Genomic DNA, 25,646 nt, shown 5'->3' with positions numbered 1-25,646 from the left:
GTTTTGGTCGGAAGGATGTTGTTGAGTATTTACTTCAGAGTGGTGCCAATGTCCACGCACGAGATGATGGAGGCCTTATTCCGCTTCACAACGCTTGCTCTTTTGGTCATGCTGAAGTTGTCAACCTTCTCTTGCGGCATGGTGCAGATCCTAATGCTAGGGATAATTGGAATTACACTCCCCTTCATGAGGCTGCCATTAAGGGCAAGACAGATGTCTGCATTGGTAATTTTCTCCCACTCTTCCTGTGACTGACTCATTTTTTTTTCACTGTGAAAAATCAAGATCATTTTTACTCTGTGAAGCTATGGCTGATATAAGGATTAAAACGAAAAATCTTTTATAAACTTAAATTCATATGTCAGTTTTATAAGAAATAAGTTTTTGGATCTATTTTGGTAATTGCCTAAATATAAAGGTTCACATTGACATTGTGGGGAAAGAGCTTTAGAGTGACATGATGGAGGTAGATTCTCTTCTGCTTCAGCCTAGACTCCTGTGCTGCCTTCTGCTGCTACTCATAGAGCATGGGAAAGAAAAGAAGTGGGTTTAATTACAGATTCATTCTGTCTCAGTGTAGCAGCTATGAGAAATCAGTTAAGGATAGGAGCTAAGCATCAATATTGACCACTGGTTTTGCCTAGACAGTTCTTAAGAGCTAGGAAGAGGTAGAAAGTTATATATGTGGTCAAGAAACTAATTTTTGACTGTGTGGTTATTAAGGAGAACATCTGGAGAGTAGTATATATGACGTTGCCTGTCTGGCCCCAGCGTGAGTGCAAGAATCATGGCCTGCTGCTGCTGTGCACGGTTCAGGGCATAGTCGCTTGCGGATGTGAGGCAGCATGCTCTGGTCCTGATGGGAGATAGCTGCTGGTTTTGTGGTGTGTCAGTCTTTCAGCTGAGACTGCCTCCTGCATGTCTGTGATTGTTCCATTTCTGCTCTGCTTTTTTTCCTCATAAAATGTGTCTAGGCATGTTTCAGTAGTTGAACTGTCCACAGATGACATTAAGGAACTCTGACTGTAAAAATTTGAGAGGGGAAATTAGGATCAGTAACTGGATGTTTCTTTTGCTGCTTGCGGCTTAGAGTAATGATATGTCTTACAAACCCCATCTTATAGAATTGCTTTCTTATGGAGAACTTTGGCATTTTGTAGTACTGCTGCAGCACGGTGCTGAACCAACCATCCGGAACACAGATGGAAGAACAGCTTTGGATTTAGCAGACCCATCTGCAAAAGCAGTGCTGACTGGTAAGGGATAATCTTCCAATTATGTTATGACTAATAGCAGTTGAATTAATGCAATACAGAATTTTGGGGTTTGTCTTTCTTATGTTTTTTCTGTTTTATAATTCTAAGTAGAAATTCCTGTATGATCTTTATCATCTCGGTCATGGGATGATGTCTTCTGGATGAGTAGTTTATTGTGCTAGTTCAGTAATGCACTGTCAGGTTTTTAGCACTTATGCTCTCTAAAATTTTGGAAGAGGGTAATTAGTGAACTTCATCTATATAGATATTTATTAAACAATTAAAGAAACTCTCTTTTGTCTTCCAGGTGAATACAAGAAAGATGAACTCTTGGAAAGTGCCAGGTATGCATGTTTGGAAGATATCTGGAATTTAGTTATGTTTTCAGAAATACATGTAATGAATATATATAGTAGCTTTTGAGCTGGCATTCCATGTGGATCCTCAACTTTGGCTGTTACCTGCGAGTACAGCTACAAAAATATGTATAAATGCATTTTTGCTTTTTACTTTATTGCTGACAGAAGTGAATGTATTACCTCAGATCTGCTGAATATTAGAGCAAGAAAAAATATTGAAACATAATAAGCTACTAAAAACTGGAATAAAATTTTTTCTGCCATTTTCATGTCTTTTTTTTTTTAGGAGTGGAAATGAAGAAAAGATGATGTCTCTTCTTACACCGTTAAACGTTAACTGTCATGCAAGTGATGGCAGAAAGGTATTTTCGTTTAAAACCTGGTGTAAAATTAGTTCGCTCTTACATGTTTCACAGTTACTCTTTTACCAGATTTTAAGAATGTTAAACATAGAATCTGTCTTTTTTTTTTGGTTTTTAATATATGTGGAAAAATAAGATTGTACCTGTCTAGCAGCTAGCTGATATGATTTTTTGATGTTTGGTTTTTAATCTTAAAAGGACTATGTAGGTATTTCCATCTAGGAGCAATAAATGAAATAGCTTTTCAGTTGGAACTTCTGTTTGACCTTCATATCTGCAGTGATAAAGAAGGGAGCCCTTTTCACAGATTCTTGTTGCTATCACAGAGAGGTAGCACAGAGGCCCCTTATTTGCCATACACTCTAGGCAAGATATTTCTGCTGTTTTGGGAACAAGCTATTCACCTCTATAAGTACTGATAAAGAACTACAAGAAAAATGTTCAAAATCCCCATTAAAAAAAATCCTCATAATTTCCTGGGTTCCACCCATAGAATACCAAAGCTTCGGATTATTGGGAACCAATTTTTAGCATCCTCGTTGTTCTCACTAAGTTTCGGTTGAATGAGTTTCACTTCTTAAGGCTTTGTGGTAAGATACTGGGATCTCCAAAACATCTAAAAGGCTGAAAGACAAAAATGGACTGCAGGACTCAGAAGTCCTTTAAGAGGGCCTTTGTTACCAGCATGTATTAGTGACGGAGTAAATTCAGGATTTGTGTTTATGATGACTGCGACAGTAGTCAGTAAATAATGAACGTAGTTCTCAAGTGTTTGATGTAAGCACTCTGGTTTTTATAATTTTGCAAGTATTTTAAGGACTTGAGTAATTAGTATCGTTAACATGTTTTGAAAAAACAAGTATAAAATCAATCGTGTTTTTCTTTTACTAATTCTACATTCTGTCATTTCAGTCTACTCCTCTACATTTAGCAGCTGGGTATAATCGTGTAAAAATAGTACAGCTCTTACTGCAACATGGGGCTGATGTACATGCTAAGGATAAAGGGTAGGTTCATTTTGTTCAGAATGTACAGAATTTGTTAAAATTTGAGATGAAATCAAGAATAGTAATACTATTTTAAACATGAAGAATTTCTAACTTGAGACCGTTATGCCATCTTCAACCATTCTGTTATGACAGAAATGCAAAATGTATGGGCTTAAGACATGAATCAGTAGAATCAAAATTGAGCTGACCATGCTGCCTTTAGGTATCAAATTATTTAGCCAGATTATTGTCTCTTGTTTAATAAAGTACATTCATACACCGCTGTGAAGTCGGCAAATATTTCAACAATTGAATCAATCTTAATTTCCTTTCTACTTTTAAGTTTCTGTACTTCTTTTTGCAAAGAATGTAATAAAAATTGAAGGTCTGAATCTCAGAGGTTTTGTTTGGACTACATTTTCAAGCTTTTCATTATGTCAGGAAAGTAGTGAAATACAGATATGCTAAGTTTATTTAGTTACGTAAAATGTAATGAAAAACCTATTTTTAAAATGTGTATTTGCGTACGTTAAAGATTATGGAAAGCAAACTTATTCCTCCTTTTTCCTAAGGTTGCTTCACAGCTACATATAATAGATAGCTGCCTGATAAGACAGCTTTGATTATCCCCTTGGGCTTGAACTTCACTTTTCTAATTTCTTGCTTATATCCCGCAGTGAAGGAATTCACTTTTGCCAATTTCTCATGTCCTTCTAAGACCACTGGGTCTGAGAGAATATAAAGCTGCCTTTAAAGCTTCTGTTGCTCTGCTGTTCCTGTAGAATACTGTACAGTTATTTAAACATTAGTCAGTATGCCTTCTTTAGTTTCCAAGGGAGAAGGTAATCTTACAGCATTGTTCTTGTGAAAAAGGAAATAATTACTGTCACTCCTGAAAATCCCCTGCACGTAGTTCTTCCTGTTTAGGGTTCTGAGTTCTTCTCCAGCTTCTTACTTCCCCTCAACATAATTTGAACATCACTGATATTATTTTTATAAAATGTTCAAGGTACAACATAGTACCATTTGTAGTGTTATAGGTGCATTTGGAATTGGAATACATTTACTAAGGTAATCATCCCCCCCTTTCTTTCCTATATAGAGATTTGGTGCCACTTCACAATGCCTGTTCCTATGGTCATTATGAAGTAACAGAGCTCCTAGTAAAGGTTGGTCCTCGAAGAGATTAAATTGCATATTATTAAATAAGAACAGTTCATAATGTACTAATGCAAGTTGCTTTTTTATTATTTTGTGCTTAGATTGACAAAACTTAAAGAAATATACATTGCTTTTGCTCTACACGTTAGTTAGTGATTATTAAGCTGGAGCTACAGAATCTTCTGTTTGCAGGGAGGCTTTTTCCTTATAAATGTGCTTTCTGTTTAACTCTCTATTCCAGAGTTGAATGGTTTTGTACCACCAGATAAATACTTCTTATCTCAACCTTCCCACCCCCACCCAGAAAAACTCACAAAAAGAAACTCTGAAAATTGAGCAATATTGTGAGATGGACAATAGAAGAGTATTTCAGAAGACAGAGTATTAAGAGGTTTTTGAAAAGAATACTGGTAAAGATTGTAAATGTTTTAACATTATAGAGTAATCAGGCTTTTGAGGGAATGAACATTACATCAATTCTAGCCCTGAATTGTAGCCTTTACTCCAAAGAAGGAAAATGTCATTTTTTCTGAAGTAAGTGAACTCTCAGAACTGAGATGGTTTATCTGGATTGGGTTAATCTTGAAGAAAAAGTATGATGCACATTATGCTAGAGGCTCAGAGATGTGGTCTGCAAAACTCTGTGAGTGTTGTCCACCAAGGGACTTCTGAACTGTGCCCATTCTCAGCTGCTGCAGCAAATCATTATCTCAGCAGGGGGTGTTCTGTTAGATAACTTCAGGTGTTTGGGTGCTCAGGAAATAGCTGCTGTTGTTCTATCCTGTATCTCAGTCCTCACTAACTCCATGTGTCTTTCTATTTGTCTAGCCAAAATTAAGTAAAAATTGAAATAAGCATATAGGGTAGTAATTATAGATAGTCAAATTGGGGGGGCGTTGCCTTCTTTTTTCTACTTATTTCAGAGGCCAATTGTAGAATGAATCTTTACAGCTGTGGTACTAGACCAATAAAAACCAAAACTCTTGTCTCGACACTACTGTGTGTCTTGTCTGGCTAGAGTCATATTCTCTGTTGGATTTCTGCTCCACTGAATTTCAAATTATTTTTTTGCAAAGCACTACAGCTTTAACAGGCCCAAAGGAAAGGACATGACCTATCAGACTTGCTTACAAGGATGCATACACGATGATACTGGAGAAGAATTACACAGATATTAATCCTCCGGGAATATTACTTGCAGAACCTTGACCTTAAATCTTTTGAATTTAAGTCAATTTTGAATGCCTATCTCCTTCTAGATACCTTGGCATTAATATTTCAGGGGATATTCAACAATACATGTATTTATCTTAGATCAACTGTTCACTCTAGGCTTTTTCTAGAGTAGCAAGAAACAGGAGCTTGTTCAAAGGTGTTTGGGAATATATGAAGTAAGCTCTTTCTCTGGTTTGACCTGTAGTAGAGCTACTCTCCTTTTAGAGGTGCTGGAGGAAGCCTGAAGGGACTAGCCTGCCTTTGGCTGCTTTGAACATACTCATGAGACGCTACAGGATTGAAAACTGCAATGTGCTGAAATGTGTTTTATTGAGAGTGAATGTCTGGAGAATGTCCTGGATACAGTTTGCATACAAGCATTTTTTATTTTAACAGTCTACTGCACTGAAACTAATGACAGAAGACTTCTTCTATTGATCTGGTTTTGACATGGCTTCTTTTTTACCCCTTTCCTTTTCAAGCATGGAGCATGTGTGAATGCAATGGATCTGTGGCAATTCACCCCTCTGCATGAAGCAGCTTCTAAGAACAGGGTGGAAGTATGTTCTCTTTTGTTAAGCTATGGTGCTGACCCAACACTGTTGAACTGTCACAACAAAAGCACCATTGATTTGGCTCCAACACCACAGTTAAAAGAACGATTAGCATGTGAGTATGAAGTGAGATCAGTTCTACAGTTACAGATTGTCATGTGTGCATAGGTTCCCCAGATAGACAGTGACCTGCCAGAAATCAGATCTGGAAATGGTTACGCTTTCCAAGCAGTTGAGCAATATTGGACAGTACATTTCACTGTTCACAGTTTGAGATTGCTAGATTTTCTGAATGTAGGCATTTAAATTAATTTTATTGTCAGTATTATAGTCATGTGGTTGCGATGGGTTTTGTAGCTTTTCTTCCCTGAATAGATGCTTTCCCTCATGACCTTGCCACTACACTTTCATTTTCCATACTTGCTCCTGTCATTGCATCAAGACTGTTGAAATAGTCTTTTTTATTCCACTGTGTTTTGTCTGAAGAAAAAGTTAACTGTTGACAGTGCTGAGTTTGAGTATGCCACAGTTGCTGAAAGTTCAAAGAAATTGATGAAAGGCATCAATTTTCACCAGCAAACATAAAGCATTAAAAAATGCCTTGAATTCTGTCTTGAGTGATCAAACAATAACTTTCTGGGCTGTGTACAAAATTTATCAGTAAACACTACATTAGACCTCATGTAAGCATCTAGAAATGGTTTTCCAAAGACAGGTCAGAAGCAGAGACTTACATATGCTTGAATTGAAACATATGGGAAGAGTAGAACCTAGAACAGTGGTGAGTGAAATATGTCTTGTTCAGCCAGTTTGGATGTCTCTGGCTGTGGTTTAGAAACAAAGCACATTCCTGTAGCATTGGACTTAGCTAACAAGTTCTGTCAAATGTAAATTCTTAAGTCTGAGTTGGGAATGTCTGTACCATAGTCTGCTGAATAAAAAATTTTTTTTTTTTTTATCTCACTGAAAAAATCCTCTTGATCCTTCTCAAGTAACAGAGTGTAACCTTCTGGTATGTTTTTATTCCTTTTTAAAGATGAATTCAAAGGCCACTCACTTCTACAGGCTGCAAGAGAATCAGATGTAGCTCGTATAAAGAAACACCTTTCTTTGGAGACAGTGAACTTCAAGCATCCTCAAACACATGAGACAGCACTGGTAATATCTCCAGATTTATTAATTATTTTGCATATATTGTGGCTGACCTAAACATACTAGGTAATAGTTGAGAACTGAAGAATTTCAGTGTGAAACAGTGTAATTCAGACCAAATCTTAATATCCAGTGTCTAGTTAAGTAACGTTGATTAATATTTTGTTCTTAAGGTTACTAGTAAGACTAATCTAAATTGCCTGTTTAATTTAGGTTGTCTAAATGACTGCTTTTCTGTAGAATAGTCTAGTTTTAAGCAACATATATTAGCTTTGTAAAGCTTGAAGGTTATTGGAGAGGGAGATCTGGAAAATAAGAATAAATCCAAAAACCGGTGTGGAATCTCCTGAATTAATAAGCTTCTGCATGTTGGGGTTTTTTTCTGTCGACTTTGCATAAAACCAGCTCTTAACTGCCAGCTGATCAGCAAGCAGTAAAACCTGTATCTTGCTAGCTAGTTGTTAATGCTACAATTTTAAATGTTCTCAGCACTGTGCTGCTGCATCTCCATATCCTAAGAGAAAACAAGTGTGTGAATTGCTGCTGAGGAAAGGAGCCAACATCAATGAAAAAACAAAAGAGTGAGTGGTTACAAATCCGTACTCCTAAGTGGTTTTTAAGAAAATTTTGCAAAATATATTTTGAATTATTCTTTCTTTTTTTTGAAAAAAAGCTTCCTGACTCCTCTCCATGTGGCATCAGAAAAGGCTCATAATGATGTTGTTGAAGTAGTTGTCAAACACGAAGCTAAGGTATGAGTTACTATGCCTACTTTTTTTTGTTGAGGTTTGTCTACTGTATAGGTTTGCATACCATGAGAATGGACAGCTGAGTAGATAGACTTCTCTAAAACAATTCATTTTAGAAGGTTATAGATCTGTGTACTTAAGGACATAAGTACAGCCCTATACATCATTGTTTTGATCCTGTTTTATAAGAAGTACGGTTGAAGTTCTTCTCACTGTTAACTGAAAGCTTGTAGAGCATCTTACTCAGTACTTCATTGTCCAGCAGTACTAATGAAATGCTTAAGGAAAAAAAGTAGGGAAATATATATGAACAACAAGAAGCTAGACCAAACTGTATAACAGGTAGATTTTATGTAATCATGCGTGCGATAAAAATTGAAACGAAGGCAAAATGTTAAATTATAATACAGTGTTTAGTTCAAATTTCCACAAAAACAAAAAGTGGAAAGGCGATCCTCTTTGTAACGCATAAATCCTCCAAAACTGTGATTTGAATCTCTTTCTCATGGAATTTTGATTACAACCTGAGTGCTGTGAAGTTTCCCAAGCAATGGTCAAAAACAGAGGAACAATAGTGAATACAAATAACCTTTGGATGTACGCTTTTAAATTGTTAAATATACCTTGACTGAGATGCATAGAAAGTCCTCAGTCTGAAAAAACACAGTAAGCTCTAATGCAGATAAAAGCTGTTCTGCCTGTTGGCACTGATGATTTGTGCTGCTGTGAGCAAAACAATGGCCTGCTTCTGAATGTGGAAAACTTGCTTTAACTGTTTATACTAGTTTATTCACAAGCCTCTAAAAGGGTACTATTATTCCTTAGTAACTGAAGTTACAACTTTATGGTTTTGTTTAAATTTTATCTTTTGAAATGTCATGACCTTTGGAAATAAACTGAATGTGTTCTTCTAATTAAAGTAAGAACAACACTTCCAAAACTTCCAGTCAGCAATGAAATCAGCTTTAATATTAGGTTTTAACGGTTGTATTTCTTGTCTGTGTTATTTTTAGGTTAATGCACTAGATAATCTTGGCCAGACCTCTCTTCACAGAGCAGCATATTGTGGTCATCTTCAGACATGCAGGTTGCTGTTAAGTTCCGGATGTGATCCTTCCATTGTGTCTCTGCAGGGCTTCACAGCCTTACAAATGGGGACTGAAAGTGTGCAACAGCTACTACAAGGTACAACTGATTTATTTAGGATCTGCTCCTGAAGTAACGTGGTGCTTCATTTTACTTGGCAATTCAAATGCTGTCAAAGAAACCAAAAGTTCTTTCTACAGAGGGCAGTACTAGGTTGAGCAGTTCTTACTCTATACCACGTGCACAGGGAGATGCCTGCTTTACCTGGAGTTAACAATACCGTTTACTCTCTAGCATTTAGTTACATGGATTGTCAGAGATGCTTAGAATGTTTCATGGTATAGCCAGCAGAGGTAACTTTGGAAAGATCCTGACATAGGGAAGGGTAATCTCGTAAGCAGAAAACAAGTTTAAAAAACAAAAAAACCTGCTTTGCATTTGTGAGCAGAGACAACGGTACATGGATTTTCAAGAGTGACTTTGTCATTATACGCATAGGTAAGCTTCTTGATATAATCTGATTCTGAAACTGAGGTAACAAATGTCTAGTTGGTTCCACAGTGCTTCAAAATGGATAGGAAGCATGTTGCTAAAGGCAACTTTGCCAACACTGTTAGAGCTACAGTTGTAGGGAGTAGGAAAAGGCAAAGCTTGTCTATAATTGGTCAACTTTTCTTTTTAAGATAAATCCTTGAAATACTCAAATTATTTCCTGACGTAACAAATTCCTTCGATGACATGCCCTTACCTGTCACGCAACCTCATTTATTTTGCAGAAGGTATCCCATTGGGTAATTCCGATGCAGATCGGCAGTTGCTGGAGGCTGCAAAGGCTGGAGATGTGGATACTGTAAAAGTAAGCTTAAGCCTGTCCTAAAAATAAGAGGGAATTATATCCCAAACTGTAATTTCCCCAAACAAGCAATCAAACAACCCTTCACTCTCTGCTTTAGAGTTGTGATCCCTCCTCTAAAACCTTTGTATGGCACAAATATTACAAATGACAAAATGTAGTGTTCACCACTTCCAGAAGTTTGCCTTACATAAAAAGCATAAAAAAGAAGTCACAGATATGGATTTGGGAGGAGGGAGTGGGGTTTTTTGTTCTGTTTTGTTTTCCCTTGGGACATAACCTATGAAAAAAGGTTTCATGTAAAAATAAATGAAGAAATACACTTTTTTAAATTAAAACAATTTTTCAAAAATAGCTACATATAAAAACATTTTATGACTATTTTGAAGGTATGCCAACACTATATATAGTGATGTTTGGTTTGTTTTGGAAATTTGACAGAAACTGTGTACAGTTCAAAGTGTGAACTGCAGAGATATTGAAGGACGTCAGTCTACACCACTTCATTTTGCAGCTGGATATAACAGGGTATCCGTTGTTGAGTATCTTCTTCAGCACGGAGCTGATGTGCATGCAAAAGATAAGGGGTAAATACTCAGAAGTATATTTTCTTTGCAATTGTAATCTGTCATCTCTTGAATATTGCTAGCTGAGAAGCATCTCGTGTTTCTTCAGACATTAATTTTTTTTATTTTCATGGAAAGTTCTGTTAGAATGAAGATGTCAGAGTATCCACAAAAGCATTTTGTGGTACTTTGAGACCAGAGCATCGAGAATTTCACTGGCCCCGTGTTTTTACTTCTTTTCTGTGCCGTTGCTCATTGCGTTTTTACCACTTTGACAGGAGATATTCCTGCTATATTAGACTATTATGAAAAATTTTTTTTAAATACATTTTTATTATGGTTTGATTGTGGAAGGTGCATTGTGTTTTAAGTTTTCGTCATTTTGTGAAAAAACACCCAATTTTTAAAGATAATTTTTTTTTTAATTGTTTCCAGAGGACTTGTCCCTTTACATAATGCTTGCTCATATGGTCACTATGAAGTTGCAGAACTGTTGGTGAAACATGGTGCAGTCGTCAATGTAGCTGACTTGTGGAAATTCACTCCCTTGCATGAAGCTGCAGCAAAAGGAAAATACGAGATTTGCAAACTCCTGTTACAGGTATTACATATGCTGGGGAGAGGTTACCTTCGTTTCTTTCTTATTCAGCCTGAAATGTGACTGGACTTCTTTGAGAAGTTTATTTGTGTTTTGTGGTTTCTAAATGATATGTGTGTTTTCAGTACAGCAGATGCTGTTAGTGACTGTGGTGGTCTTTCTAACAAAGTAAATGGAATGCTCTGAAGAATTGGAATATGTGTCAGAATATTTGCTCAGTAAGGCATAAGATGCCTACTTATGCACTTGCCACCTGTTCTTGATGTGCGCAGCATGGAGCTGACCCTACAAAGAAAAACAGAGATGGAAATACACCTCTAGACCTTGTGAAAGATGGTGATACTGATATTCAAGACCTACTTCGAGGAGACGCAGCTCTACTAGATGCTGCAAAGAAAGGTTGTTTGGCCCGAGTGAAAAAGCTGTGTTCACCTGACAATGTCAACTGTCGGGACACACAAGGACGGCATTCAACACCGCTACATTTAGCAGGTCAGTGGTTTAATTAATGGTTTTGATCAGAGTTACTGTGGCTTAACTTTCTATGTCTAAGCAAGCTTAAAGTGTAGCCCCATCTAGAGGATTCCATATTTTCTCTTAAAAAAAAAAGATAGTATTTTATGCATATTAATTTTACATTCCTCTTCTAAACAGTTTAATTGTTTTAAATTCCTATTCTCTCTAGCCAAAGAAGATCTTTTACTATTTACTTACAGAGGTTTTGAAAACAATAATTCTTAAATAGTATGAATCTGTCCTCACTATTAGGTAGTACAGTGCCTTCACTGGGATTGACATCTTAAATTTCATGTAATTGAAGTGAATTGCTACTTCTCTACAGCCTATTGAGTTTTTTTTTAATATGTTCTACTTACTCTGTACTTTTGCAACCTTCCAGCTGGTTATAACAATTTGGAGGTAGCAGAGTACCTGTTACAGCATGGAGCAGACGTGAATGCACAGGATAAAGGAGGTTTGATTCCTCTGCATAATGCAGCATCTTATGGGGTAAATAGCTCAAACTTTGAGTCTTTATTTATTTTTAAAATAAATAATAAATCAAAGTGATGTATTTTATTGAAAGCATTGTAAGCCAATATGCTCTAGAAATCTTTTGCCGTTGAGTTGTGATGTAATTACTTGTAAAAAGCAAAAAAAATAGATGATAGTCAGCTCATTTTATAGGTGAAGACTCTTGTATTTGTAAAATTGTGGTTGGAGTTTACAGAATTGAGTTTTCTGAACGTGAACACTTAGAAAGCCAACAGCCTGAAAGGTGTTCCGTGAAATGCATTTCCTTACTTATGCCAGTCAAATTTTATCAGTAAGATCTCATTTTCACTTATTTAGCTGGCATTGAAGCCTGTATTGTTTTTGTGGACTTACTGGATTTGTCTGCTTGGATCAAGTCTTTAATTAGAATGGTTGATCACTTTCCAAGCTGAAAGTTCAAATTCAGGCTTTTTTGTCTTCAGATTTCGCTGGATTTGGCATTCTCTTGTAGTCTGTCCTTTTTTCTCAGGAGAAGAAACCTTAACTTTTTACGGGGATATTATAAGGAAGAAAACACCTTGTTTTAATACTTGTTAAAATCATAACCAGAAAGAAAATGTATGCTAAGAAAAACCAGAATGAGGATTACAGAGGCATGCCAGTAATAGTTCTGAGTTAGTTTAATATACTGTGGTACCTTGGAATTTAACAGGTATTTTTATTTTCCAGCATGTTGACGTAGCAGCTTTACTTATAAAGTACAATGCGTGTGTGAATGCTACGGACAAATGGGCTTTCACACCTCTGCATGAAGCAGCTCAGAAAGGAAGAACACAACTTTGTGCCTTGTTACTGGCACATGGGGCTGATCCTACTCTGAAAAACCAAGAAGGACAAACACCACTGGACCTCGTCACTGTAAGTCAAGGGGCTCTTCTTGGGAAATCTGTACTCAACTGCCATTTGTGGCAGCTCATCTAAAAACTATGTCTAAAAAAAAACCAGTAATATGACAACTTCTGCAAAATGTAAAATACTGTGGTTTCTCTGGTGTTTATACGTGCTTAGTAAGGAAAGTCAATAGAACCTTTATAAACCTTCTTTAAATATTTTCTTGCTCAAAACTTAATTCAGGATGGAGTCAGGAAAAAAAAACAAACAAAGCAGCAAAAGGAATTCTTGCTTATTATTTGATGCTTTTTAATTCAGTACTTACAGTTTGACTAATCAAAAATTGTTACAATAAAATGTATGCAAACTTTATAGCAACATAAATTTAGGAAACTATCTGGCTGTTAAGGTTTTGGGTGGGTTTCTTCCTAAATATTATAATGCAATTGAAAGCTACACACAGATTAAGTGTTCTGTTTCATAAATTCCGGTTGCCAGTAGAATATTTTATTTGGTTTTCCTAGAAAATTAATTCTGTTTAACTGTCCCTGAAGTTTTCTGAAATACTGAAATCTTCACTTTTTATCTTACTACAGTTCTTACTAATTAACATTTTGCAATTTATGTGCACTGCTGGCACAAAAGGCTGCTTGTAACTGCATTGTAAAATGCATATTTTGCCAGTATTTTTCCATTTTGCAGTATATTTGAGAAGTTTGGAATGATAATCATGCATTCTAGGAAAAAACATTGTGTAAAAGTGTTCCTCTGTTCTAATAAGTTGTTTTCTATTATTTAGGCAGACGATGTCAGTGCGTTATTGACAGCGGCAATGCCTCCTTCTGCCTTACCGACTTGCTACAAACCTCAGGTTATAAATGTATCTCAGACTACGGGTTCTACGGCTGATTCCCTGTCTTCTGTTCCGTCCAGTCCATCCAGTCTGTCTGCTGCAAGTAGTCTTGACAACTTGTCTGGTAGTTTTTCTGAACTTCCTTCTGTTGTTGGTACAAACAGTGCAGAGGGAGCTACTGTTCTGGAGAAAAAAGAAGGTGAGGGTTTCTCAGTTTTTCACCATAGGGTGAAAAGAATATACAAGTGTGAAGTTTCCTATACATATACACAGTTACTATCATATTATCCAGTATCTGTGTTCCTTATGAAATTGTTAATGAGAAACAGAAGTCTAAAAGTCTTGTAGTACAAGATTTTAGTAGTACTTTCCCCTTACAGAATCTTTTAAATGTTCCTTTTTTGCTGTACAGAACCAAAATGGTGAATTGAGTTCTAAAAGAGACCTCAAATGAAATTTGGCTCCATGCCAAGCAGTATTTACTACAAACCTTATCTAGTTTCTAAGAGGCTATTTTTAGATCGGATGTCTTGAAAAGGTTACTTGTAACATTTTAGTTCTAAAATATTTTCTGTTGAACAGGCATTTCTGGTAGATAGATAGTTGCTTATGTCATGGAAGCACAAAGACTGCTCTTGGGAGGGGTAGAAATCATAGAGTACTACGGTAGACTAATAGTTGCCACTGGTTAGTGATGTAGGTGCTTATTCCCCATCTTCAGAAGACCAGGAATTTCTGGCTCTCTTACTGTCGCCACAGACAGTGTGAGATGTGTGTACTTTCTTTTACAATACACGTATGAACATTCATTGTGAGTTTTTCTTCTTACCCAGTTTCAGGTGTAGATTTTAGCATAAATCAGTTTGTGCGGAACCTTGGCCTTGAACATCTAATTGACATATTTGAGAGAGAACAGGTAAGTAGCTATATTTATTTCCAGATACTCAGCTAGAATGCAAAGGAATGAATACTGACTGGAATAATGTAACGAGACAGATTTAAAATGAGTGAATTTCAAAAGCAGTGGAATGAAGAAAGAGAATGTAACTGGGTTTTTTCATAGATATATAATATATATTAAAATACTTGTATATGTTACAAGCTGGGGGCAATAATGTCTATATCAGTTGGAGAGTGTAGGCTTATTTCCTTTCAGTGGCATAAGTGGTGGAGTAAATAAGTAGTCGGTGTTGATTTAGTAAAATTTCTAGTTTTGTTTTTATTGGTTTGAATACATCTAGAAAATTGTATTTCTCTCTCAGAAACATGATCCTTGCAAGAAATACAAGTTACACAATTGTAGTTTGTAGCATAGTTATTTAAAGACGAAAGTTTGTAGAAAACAGTTAAGTAAAGAGAATAATACACTAAAGTCTCCCATGTTCATGTTCTTTCCACACCTGCTTTTTACCTCAACTATTGTGAGATGTATTTTCACTGATACTGGCAGCTGTTATAGTCTGTTCATGCTGTTGAGCAAAAAAAAATGGTGTTGCTTTCGTTATAGATAACACTGGATGTATTGGTTGAAATGGGACACAAAGAATTGAAGGAAATTGGAATTAATGCTTATGGCCACAGGCATAAAATCATTAAAGGAGTTGAAAGACTCATTTCTGGACAGCAAGGTATATACTTGTTTCAAATTATTATGTAACACTGCCTTTATAGAATCCATCTTTATAAATGGTTTAGATTGTTACAAATTGTATCTCATTAAAAATAATTGATAACAAAACTTGACCTAAAAGATGGCACTTCAGGTGATAAGAATGTCTTCTGACTTGAAATATAAGTACTTTGATTTCTGCTGTGAATTACTGTGAATCTTGCTTTTAAGTTCATTGTTGGTTTGGCGTTTTTTTGTGATCATTGTGTTTACTTAGGTGAAGTGTAGATGTAGTGAAAAACGACTGTAAGCTTTTTGAGGTGGGGAGTATTTCTCTTCATTGGAGAACTCTGGAGAGCAAAGCACATTATCTGTTGATGGGTTAGAGCCTGTTATGTACTGTTCCACTGGGGTCTGAAAAAGGATAGTGCATTTGCTCTCTCAGCCAGCTGAAATACTTATATATACTTTTTGTTAATATACGGTTGGCGTGCTTCCAGTGAACCAAAATTAACATAATTGCTCTGTTCGACAGCTTCAGCTTGTATTGAAGTTTGTGCTAAAGCCTGTATTTGTGCAGCACTGTTATTACCAGCAGAGTCCTGGAAACAGTACGATTCATCTGCATAAGAGACAAAAAAACCACCCAAACCTTTTTTTCTGCCTTGTCTCACTGAAACATCAGTTACTGTTGTTTTGCTGTGTTTCATAGAATTGAATAAATTAGTTGGAATTGGTAGGATTTTTTTACTGCTTGAGACACCATTTGTGAATTTTCATTCTAAAATCTGCACTCCATAGTGAAGAGAGAGTCGCTATCCCAAGCTTTAAATTATTTTGTGCTCACTAAAACAGTATTCACCATCCCTTTAATTTAATTCTTTTCCTAATAGTGAAGTATTGAAGTGAATCTTCATAATTTTCTTAGATGTTTTTTGTCAGATTCATTGAGTATTTTGGATAGACGTTACTTTTAAGGTGTCATTCAGCCTCATGTCCTGTTTGAGTTCTACAGTAATTACAACCAGTAATGATAAATGGGGTTTGCCTTCCATGCAGAACTGATGTATTTTTGAACATACATATATTTGTATGTATTTTAATGTATCTGTATATAGACAGTGTCAAACATCTAAATCCTTCACCACTCCCATTCTTTCTAGACTCTTGCTGTTATGCCATAAAAGGCCTGACATTTTTATTTGTAACATTAACCGTAGGCGTAAGTACTTAAACTAAATATTTCAACAGCTCTGAATTTTTTTTTTCTAGGGTGTGTTTTTGAGGCAGGGGGGATTGTTGTCATTCAGTTGTCTTGTCAATTTTCTAGATCTTGCTGTTGTGCCCTAGCACTCAAGTATGCTTGCATTGATCTTTTGGCATCTCTTCCTGAACAGTATATCCATTATTTCGAGAATAGTAGGGCTTTTGTGGAAGAGCTTTATTTGGATGCTTTCTTGCCAGTTTTTTGCTCCTGAACTCTCTGTTGCAGCTGCACACTGCTAACATGAGGCTCCTGACTGGGGATGAAGCTGCCGTTTCCCTTTTCCTTGTGTTATTCCTTTCTGGAGAGATCATGACAGACTCAGCATCTGACTCTGGTCACCTGCTAGTTGTCCAGGAAGGCCATGGGCTAAAAGACACCTGATAGACCCTGGTTTTGTATTCTTATGTCCAGTAATTACATTCCCATTACTTACATATGTAAATTGACAACGGTTTCTATGGGTTTTTTTTTTTCATATTTGGAATGATAGAGAAGCTTCCTTTAAGCTGTCAATATCAGCTTCAGGCATTCTAGGTTCACTAGCTATCTTAGTTCTCATTAGCTCTTTCTGCATGATCCATGAGAAAAATATTCCTGCCGAATTAGCACTTCAAATCAATTCTCTTATTCCTGATGCTATTACCATCAGTAGTCACAGACTCTTGTACAGGGACAGGTTGCTCACAGTTTCACTGCCTAGTGTTGAAGCGAACTCTTAAGTAAGCAACTGCTTATGTGCAAACAAATGGGTTAGTGTGTCTGAAACGTTTATTCTTGTTGAGAGAATGATTGGTGAGTATCTAGAGACCAGTGAAAATGACTGCTGTTGATAGGCATCCAGACCAGCTGCTGTGCTTCCCATGGCATTTACAGTGTCTGCATGGTAACGTATGGGTAGAGGTTATAGACAGAGATTCCGAAAAAGTTAGTTTGAAACTAATGAAGTTATTTGAGAGGTAGCACTTTGACATCCGCAAAAATGAATGTGGCGGATGGAAAGCAGTTAAAGTCATCAGTAATCTTTGCCTTCCTTAGCAGATAACCTCTACATCTTGTAAACTGAGTTTTGAGAAAATGGTCCCTTGAAAAAGAAAAATGTCTTAGTGGTTATCATGCCAAATCAGCAGTCGTAAAGCAGTTTCTGAAACTGTTGTATTTTGTTATATGCACAGGACTTAACCCATATCTGACTCTTAATACTTCCGGTAGCGGAACTATTCTGATAGATCTTTCCACTGAAGATAAGGAGTTTCAGTCAGTGGAAGAAGAGGTATGCCTTTCTTTGCAGTCTTTCACTATTTTTGTTATTTCTGCTAAAGAAGTAGATAAAGAAATATTGCTAGACAATTTAATAGTGCAATAAACATGTCTAAGACTAAGAAACACTTTCATAAGGATACTTCAAATTTCCAGCTTAGACTGCACCACTTGTAATCTGTGCTTGTGATGTCCATAATTTTTTTCTTCTGTTATTACTGCTTGTATTTTTAAAACCTCTGCTATATAGAAAAGCTCTTCAATGTATCTTACAGATTCTGTGCTACTGATTGCATGGCTGTTATACACAGTTTTAAGTCACTTCCTTCCAAAGTGTCATAATCACACAAAAATTCTGAAGAAACAAAAAAATTCTGAAGAAATAGATTAGTGACAGTCTTGAAAACTAGACCACGGACTATTCAACATAAGGGTTTTTTTTTTAAAAAAAAAAACAAAAAAAAAAACAAAAAAAAAAACAAAAAAAAAAACAAAAAAACAAAAACCCAAACATTAAGCCTGTTCATATGCATCCAAAATCTGGCATTACTTACAGTCATTGCTTGAAAATTTCTTGTTTTTTATTTAAGACAGAATTAGTTCTTTTGATTATTTGACTGTATGAAGGATATATGTTTTGTGAAAAAAAAGTGATCCTGCTTAAAATTCTTATTCTTCAGATGCAGAGTACTGTCAGAGAGCACAGAGACGGGGGACATGCTGGTGGAGTCTTCAATAGATACAACATCTTAAAGGTAGCTGTTGCATTTTTATGGTTGGTGGTTAAACCTTTTGAGTTCTGATTGGAAATAAAACGTCCATGAAGTGCTTTACATTTGATAAGTTCTGTAATGTGGTACGATGTGCTGTTCTGTGATAGGCACAGGAGAAAGATCATCCTCCAGGGAAATCCAAAGAATAAGATCATGTGGAAAAATAGCTTATGGGCTAATAGTCATTAAGAAATTTTATGAGAAATTGACATAGAAGAACCTCAAAGAAACTACAGGATGTTTGAAGAAAAAGACAGATGCTTTTATAGGAAACAAAAGAAAGTTTCTCTTGAGAGAATGACAGGGGTAAAAAGCAGCAAGTGAAAGCAAAACTCTTGAAGCATGGAAGTAGGGATGCTTGCCTATTTTGGCCTGATTTAATGCCAGAGAAGCTTAGAACACCAGGCGGTAGACAACCTCACTTTAAATAATTCAGTGGAATTTTGGTTTGCATTCCTTCCCCACCACCACCCTGGCGTGAAGAAATGGTCACTTTCTTTAAAATTACAGAGATTCTGATTTGCAAGGAAGTATTACTAAGTTTTACTCAGAACTGTTGCTACAGTTTCCCCAGTATAGTATCGATATGCTGTATGTACACATATAAGACTTTATGTAAACAGCGTCCAGCACAACTTGGCAGAGTACATTATTTACTTTTTCAGTATTCTAGAAGTCTTCATGGAAGACACTTCTTCATTTACTAGATGATTTTTTTACTAGTGTTTTGGCATCAAACAGTGTTTGGAGTGATACTCAAGTAGAATTGCAAATAAACCTGCTAAATTTAAATTAAGAAGTTCAAAATTAATTGATTCTTAATTAACCATATAATTATGATTTATTTAAGTTACGTTACAACAATCAACTTCTGCAGGTTAAGTTAGAATGTGTTTCACTGAGTTCTAGGGGAGTATTCTTGTTGAAGTGGCAGTGTAAGTGTACTGTTTCATAGCTGCTGTTGGTTAAATATCTGTCAAGTAAAGCAAACTGACATTTTCAGTTTCAGGGTGGAAATTACTTTTTGTCTGTTTCAGATTCAGAAAGTGTGCAACAAAAAACTATGGGAAAGGTACACTCACAGGAGGAAAGAGGTCTCTGAAGAGAACCATAACCATGCTAATGAAAGGATGCTGTTTCATGGTGAGATACTGAAATGCATCTTATGAACTCGTTTCCCCATCCGCACGCTTTATTAGAGGGGTTCTGCTGGCTCAAAGTAAATTTTCTCAGTGGAAATAAGTTCTACATTTTGCAAGAGTTTTATATAAAAAAGTGTTTGTATATGTCAAAATGGGGACATACAATGCACTGCATCTTTCCTCTGAAATTTGCATCTCATTGTCTCTCCCTGAAGGAGACTTCAAAGTTCTAAGTGAAAACGTTTTAGCAATTATGACTGGAGAGTAAGGGCTGTGCCTCCTCCTTGGCTTAATTACTAATTCTGTTTTATTGGCTGTGTGACCAAAACAATTAAGGGTCAAGCTTCCTTCTGCTACGGGCTGTTTTGGGGCTTGGGGTGGGATTCTTTTGTTTTCTTGGTTTTGTAATTCGGTAGGTTCATCAATCCAGAAAAGCTCTCCTGTGCACACGTACAAATACATAGTTTGTCCTGAGAAGCAAAGTAAGCAAGTTCACAGTACCTCCTTCCGATGAAAGCTACATAGTTCCCAGCGTAACACGTTACTGTTGGAAGCAGCAATAACACAATAATTAACTGCTTGCCCAAAGTTGTAGATAACTAAATTCTGTCTTTTGAGTGTGGTCTGTACTCCTGTAAGAAAAAATGCAGTTAGTGCATTATGAGTGTTCGTTCTTGGGGGTTTTCTTCAGTTTTTTTCTTTTTTAACTACTAACAAGTACCTTTAACCACATATGTCATTTACAGAAGGTGGCAAGCAATTGTCATAGGGTATTTTTGCTTTCATCTGGAATGTTCTGCTTCATGTACAGTTTATCATCTTGAGGCTCAAGGATAAGGCTTTAGATTATTTTCACTATAATTCCCAAAATAACTCTGAAATGCCAAGTTCTTGTAGAACAGCTTTTCTCTAGAGATGCTTTCATATTTATATATACTCTTAAAAACCCTTACTAAAAAACCTGCACTTTTTGTGCAAATTAATGGCTATTAGGTGTCTTAAGGTGCAGAATCCACCCATTTTGAACAGATGATTCTTTAAGGCTTAATTTTATGACCATTGCAAGTAAATAAATACTGGTTTATGTTTATTACTTTTTAAATGCAATTTACTTAGTATTAGGAAGAAGACAGCATTTGTGTAGCAAATTCAATGAATATTGGTTAGAATTAAGCTCAGCCAACAGGAGTGCAGATTTGCAGCAAGAGTTGTCTTAGATACTATACTTTCTGAATATTTGTTAAGCATTTAAGCTTACCAGCTACTGTCTAGCAAATTGGTGTGTAAATCTGAGGTCAGAATTTCTGGAGATTGATTTCCTTGTATGAGTAGAAAAACTGTACAGAAAAAGAGTTGAGAATGGATAATTGAATGGTGACACAATTGTGTCTTTATACTGTATTTTCAATTTTTTACTTCCTTTTTTTCTTAGGCTCCCCATTTGTGAATGCAATCATTCACAAAGGCTTTGATGAGAGACATGCCTATATAGGCGGCATGTTTGGAGCTGGGATTTATTTTGCTGAAAATTCATCCAAAAGCAATCAATATGTGTATGGAATTGGAGGTGGCACTGGATGCCCAATTCACAAAGATAGATCTTGTTATGTTTGCCACAGGTAAGTAGTTCAAGAGAATCTTGCTTTTGTATATTGTGTTATAGACAATCAAGTCAGCAGAGTCTATGAAGAAAGATTTGCTTTGTAACTCAACCTTCTTAGCATGCTATGTGCTGGGCCTAATAGAGCCTTTCAGAAAACTTCAGTATTTAAGTCTTAAGTCTTTAACCATCTTCAGTCGTTTAACCAAACCTTTCCTCTTAAAGTGTTGTAAAAATAGCCAGAGAGTGAAGAGGATCTGCTAGATGCCTATGTGAAAGGTACAGCAATATAAGGGTTTATTCCATAGCCTGTTGCAGAGAAAGGAGAAATTCAGTGATACTCAGATGCTGTATTTCTTTGAGGAGGATGTAATTTCTAACAGTCAGCCGCCATGGCACTGCTGCTTCATACATAAAGATGTGAATTTGTGGACTGTGCCACCAGTTGAGTTCTTAAATCCACTTTATGCAGAATGCTTGTTACGTCTTACTGACACCATCAGTTCAGAATAAAGTTACTCTTGCTTCGTGGAGTTAACTGTGGTAGTGACACCTTTTCAGCCAGGAGAATGGTTGGTGTACATGCTGGTTTGTGTTGGTATCACAGGAATAAGGTCATTCTTCCAGTTTTCTTCCTTGAGCCTCCGCTCTTTATCGTATTGCTTACTCTTTGTCTGGCACTTTCAAATAGAATAATCTTCTAGAGGTGTAGAGGGTGTCAGAGTCTTTTCACACTTTCTAAAGTTTTGAATAAAGTCTTTTAATTTGTTTAGTTTGAAGAGTTGGAAAAGCAAGAGTTTTGGCTGAGCAAAATGGTTCATCATAACATGATCTGCAAAAATGCTGAGATTCCATTGCCATCGTACATATGTAAAGAAATAAGTACCTTTGTTCTGTCTCTCATAACATACTGACAGATGCTAGTATGAGGTATTTTCTGTTGACCTGGAGTTTGCACTTGGCCTTGATGTTGATGTGGCTGTTACATACAAATCTAGTGTTAGAACACAAGTGAATTATGTTGTTAGAATGAGTGATTGGAGGGGGCACCCTCAGAAGACTTTAAAAGAAAAAAGAAAAGGTAGTGACAATCTTTGAGTACATTGTTCAGCGTACTGTTTCCACTAATTAAGATAAACATTTTTCAGTGTTATTACCAACCGTTCTCTGAGGCTACAGAGCTTTTCCAAAGACAGCATAACTTTTTTCCTTCAAAAAGGAACTTCAGAATTTAATGAACTACAAAGAGGGACTAAAGTGGCTTTAAATTTCCACTATTCTCATCGAGTGAAAGTTTCAAATCACAAAGATAGTTTTTCTGGAGCTTCACAAACACTTTGTATTTATGGTTCTTTTTCCTTTTTAACACAGGCAGTTGCTGTTTTGTCGTGTAACACTGGGCAAGTCTTTCCTGCAGTTCAGTGCTATGAAAATGGCTCATTCTCCCCCAGGACATCACTCAGTTACTGGGCGACCCAGTGTAAATGGATTGGCATTGGCAGAATACGTCATTTACAGAGGGGAACAGGTAAAGAGCTTTTTGGTTTGATTTTTCAGACTTGTTGGCTTTTTTAAGGGCATGTAATTTGTTGGGTTTTTTTCACTTATATTCAAGGTGCTAGGACTTGCTTCTGTCTTAAACTCTAGCTGTGGTTGCAGGTGAAAGGATCTGTGTTTCCAGAATGCTCCAGGCACCTTTGCACCAAATGCAGAATGCACCAAAACACCTTTGGTGTTTTGCCTTTTTTTCCTCTTGCATAAAAACTTTTTTCCCTTTCTTGCAAACTTTCTGAATTTATCCAGAAAATGAAATCATAATAAAGAATGTGTGTGTCACTTTTCCAGGCTTATCCAGAATACTTGATTACTTACCAGATTATGAAACCTGAAGCCACCATTGAAGCTTAAGACAAATTATTTGTGGGAAACCATCAGACTTTGGATGCGAAGATACCAATGGCTGCCATCGTGTTAATTATAAGTTGTTGAAAACTTTCACCCACAGGTGGTGTGGTAGCAAATGTGAACAAAATATGCCATTTTTGACTTGATAAAGCTTTAATAATGTACAGTATGTTTTTCTAAAATTTCAGAAATGTCCTCTTTTTCAGCACTTTAACAGATACCATTCCAGGCATAAACTGGGGTTTGACTGTCCTACATGGCAAACAAAAAATTAACTTGAAACTATGGTTTTATACAATACTGCATTGAAATTTATCAGAAATTGTAGTGCTCTATACGGGAACTCATTTTACTAATATTGTGTTCTTTAAAACACTGCATTTACACTGAAAATGTTTTCATTTGTAAAACTGTAAATAAGAGCTTTTGTACTAGCCTGGTATTTATTTACATTGCTTTGTAATATAAGTGTTTTAGAACTGCAACCTTGTACAAAATGTTTTTTCCAGATGTTGATCTGCTCATCTGTGTTTTCTCATGCACGATAGATTTGAAAAGCCAATTTTTTTTCAGGGTTTATCGCTTATTTGTGAGGGAGAAAGCAAATTTTATCTGAAGAGGTTTAGAAATATCCAACTTTAGATTGAATATGCAACCTTTTCTTCTGTGTTTTTATTTATGAAATTCACATTCCTGAGAATGATGGGCTATGAAAATAGAATGTTCCAGCTGAAAACACTGAAGTGTTTTTCCACCTACTTCCTAGAGTTGCATATTTTATGTCTGTAAAATGGCTTCTGAAGTTTTTTATTTAACTATACGTATAGTTGACCTGTATCCTCACTTCAAGGCTAGTAGACCTTGCAAGTTACAGTTTTAGTAAATTATTTTCTTTGAATGTAGTTGGAAAATTAACCTCAAGGAGGTCTTTCTTGGGTTCCTCTTGCTTACATTTAAGCTGGGAAGTTAAATAGTTTATTCCTAATGTGAGGGCAAACAACCTGGCCTTTTTTTGTATGCTTATTTTGGTAAATTAATCTACCAGTTGGTGCCCTCAGGATACGAGTATTGCAAGGTGTAAGTATTAAAAGCCATCCTGTCATCTCCTGTGGTTCTTCCATGTTAATGTTCAGGCTGTAGGTGAAGAAGGTGTGTAGAAGTCTGTTTATCTGCTGTGCTTTTGGCTGAGTGGAACTGGTTGAGGTGCTGCTCCCTGTGCTCAGCTCAGCCCATGCGTAAGCAGGATGAGCAGCTCTTCCAGAGCAGCAGCAGCCTTCAGTAGCCCTGTAAGACCACTCGGGTGGAGGCACAGTGCGAAAGGTACAACCTTCTGTTCAGGTCTCACTCGGGGTTACTGAATGCACTGATCAGTTCAGTCAGCCTTATGGTAGCTCTCTTGTGTATTCTGCTTCTCTTCCATCTGCAGCTGTTACCTACATGTTTCGGAAATATGTAAATACAAATTATAGTTCATTTGGGGTTAAAGTGGTTAGGAGTATATTTTAGTTGGTTTATATTTCTACATAGAGGACACTGTCCCAGAAGACAATTTGTTTGCAGAGCACGTTATCATACCATGGTTTTAAATGTAGTACCTGGTCAAGATAATGAAATCGTCTTGCTGATGTGGTGGTTATGTGATTCTGCTCTATGTAAAAATGTATTGAACCTTACCCAGTTATGTGGGGAATCTGAGTAATAAGATTGCATAACTCTTGCAGAAAGTAATATTGGCTACGAATTAAAAAGGCTTTGATTTTTAGGTACTTTCTCCCAGCATGTTGCCTGTTCCTTAGGTATAGTAATGCTGGAATCGCTGTTCATGCAAAATCTGTTAAGTATGTTTTAAACTTTTTTTTGCTAAAATGCTTCATTCTCTATGAATGATCACTCAATGTCTTGTAAACTATTGTGGTATGTTAGCATTTTAAGTGGCACCACAATGTTGGTTTTGTCTGTTTGGGGATTTTTGCAGCTGTTTATTTTTTGCATGACATACCTTGCACTCTGAAGATGGAAGCTGTAATGGTTTGATAATACTGACTATTGAGGTGAACCTTTAATCTCTTGTGCAATTAGTTCTGCTTTACTCATCTTGAAGTGTCTTTACGTGTACTGTATAACATTCCATATCCATTTAACACTAAATAAATTTAATTCACTGGTGGTCTGGTAGCATGGGAGTAATGGGAGATTAATTGTATTAAATAGCAAAGCTTTTAATGTGGATGAAAAACTGTAAATACTGTGGAAACGTGTAGTTTGGTATATAGCTAACAGCTTTAGCTACCAGTGAAAGTGTTTTAATAATAAATCTAGAAGTAAGCTCCAGTTTATGCATTTAAAACTCCATTATATTGTCCAAAACTGAAAATGAAAACTGCCTTATGTAGGTTTTGCAAAATGAGAAGTAACCTGAAAATTCTTCCCTTTCGGATAACTCCATAGGTAGCAGT

At 36.3% G+C, this 25,646-nt stretch overlaps 1 protein-coding gene across 1 annotated transcript; it reads left to right on the top strand.

The window, feature by feature from the left end:
• Positions 1–23,673, top strand: TNKS2 (tankyrase, TRF1-interacting ankyrin-related ADP-ribose polymerase 2; the record flags this gene model as incomplete). Its single annotated transcript, XM_010142525.1, has 26 exons — positions 1–225; positions 1,161–1,256; positions 1,564–1,600; positions 1,902–1,977; positions 2,890–2,984; positions 4,069–4,135; positions 5,825–6,011; positions 6,933–7,054; positions 7,538–7,629; positions 7,722–7,800; positions 8,811–8,982; positions 9,660–9,739; positions 10,178–10,323; positions 10,738–10,903; positions 11,173–11,392; positions 11,799–11,908; positions 12,623–12,811; positions 13,584–13,836; positions 14,471–14,553; positions 15,145–15,265; positions 17,686–17,783; positions 18,451–18,525; positions 19,581–19,686; positions 21,118–21,304; positions 22,657–22,813; positions 23,131–23,673. Coding segments are annotated over 26 exons (3,302 nt in total), but the record flags the coding sequence as incomplete, so codon positions are not given.
• Between the last annotated feature and the right edge of the window lie 1,973 nt (positions 23,674–25,646).

The sequence above is a fragment of the Buceros rhinoceros genome, unplaced genomic scaffold, assembly GCF_000710305.1.
Source record: "Buceros rhinoceros silvestris isolate BGI_N320 unplaced genomic scaffold, ASM71030v1 scaffold31478, whole genome shotgun sequence".
In the NCBI taxonomy this organism is placed as follows: domain Eukaryota; kingdom Metazoa; phylum Chordata; class Aves; order Bucerotiformes; family Bucerotidae; genus Buceros; species Buceros rhinoceros.
The sequence above is the reverse complement of the archived record's forward strand: the minus strand, read 5'-3'. Positions and strand labels throughout refer to the sequence as shown.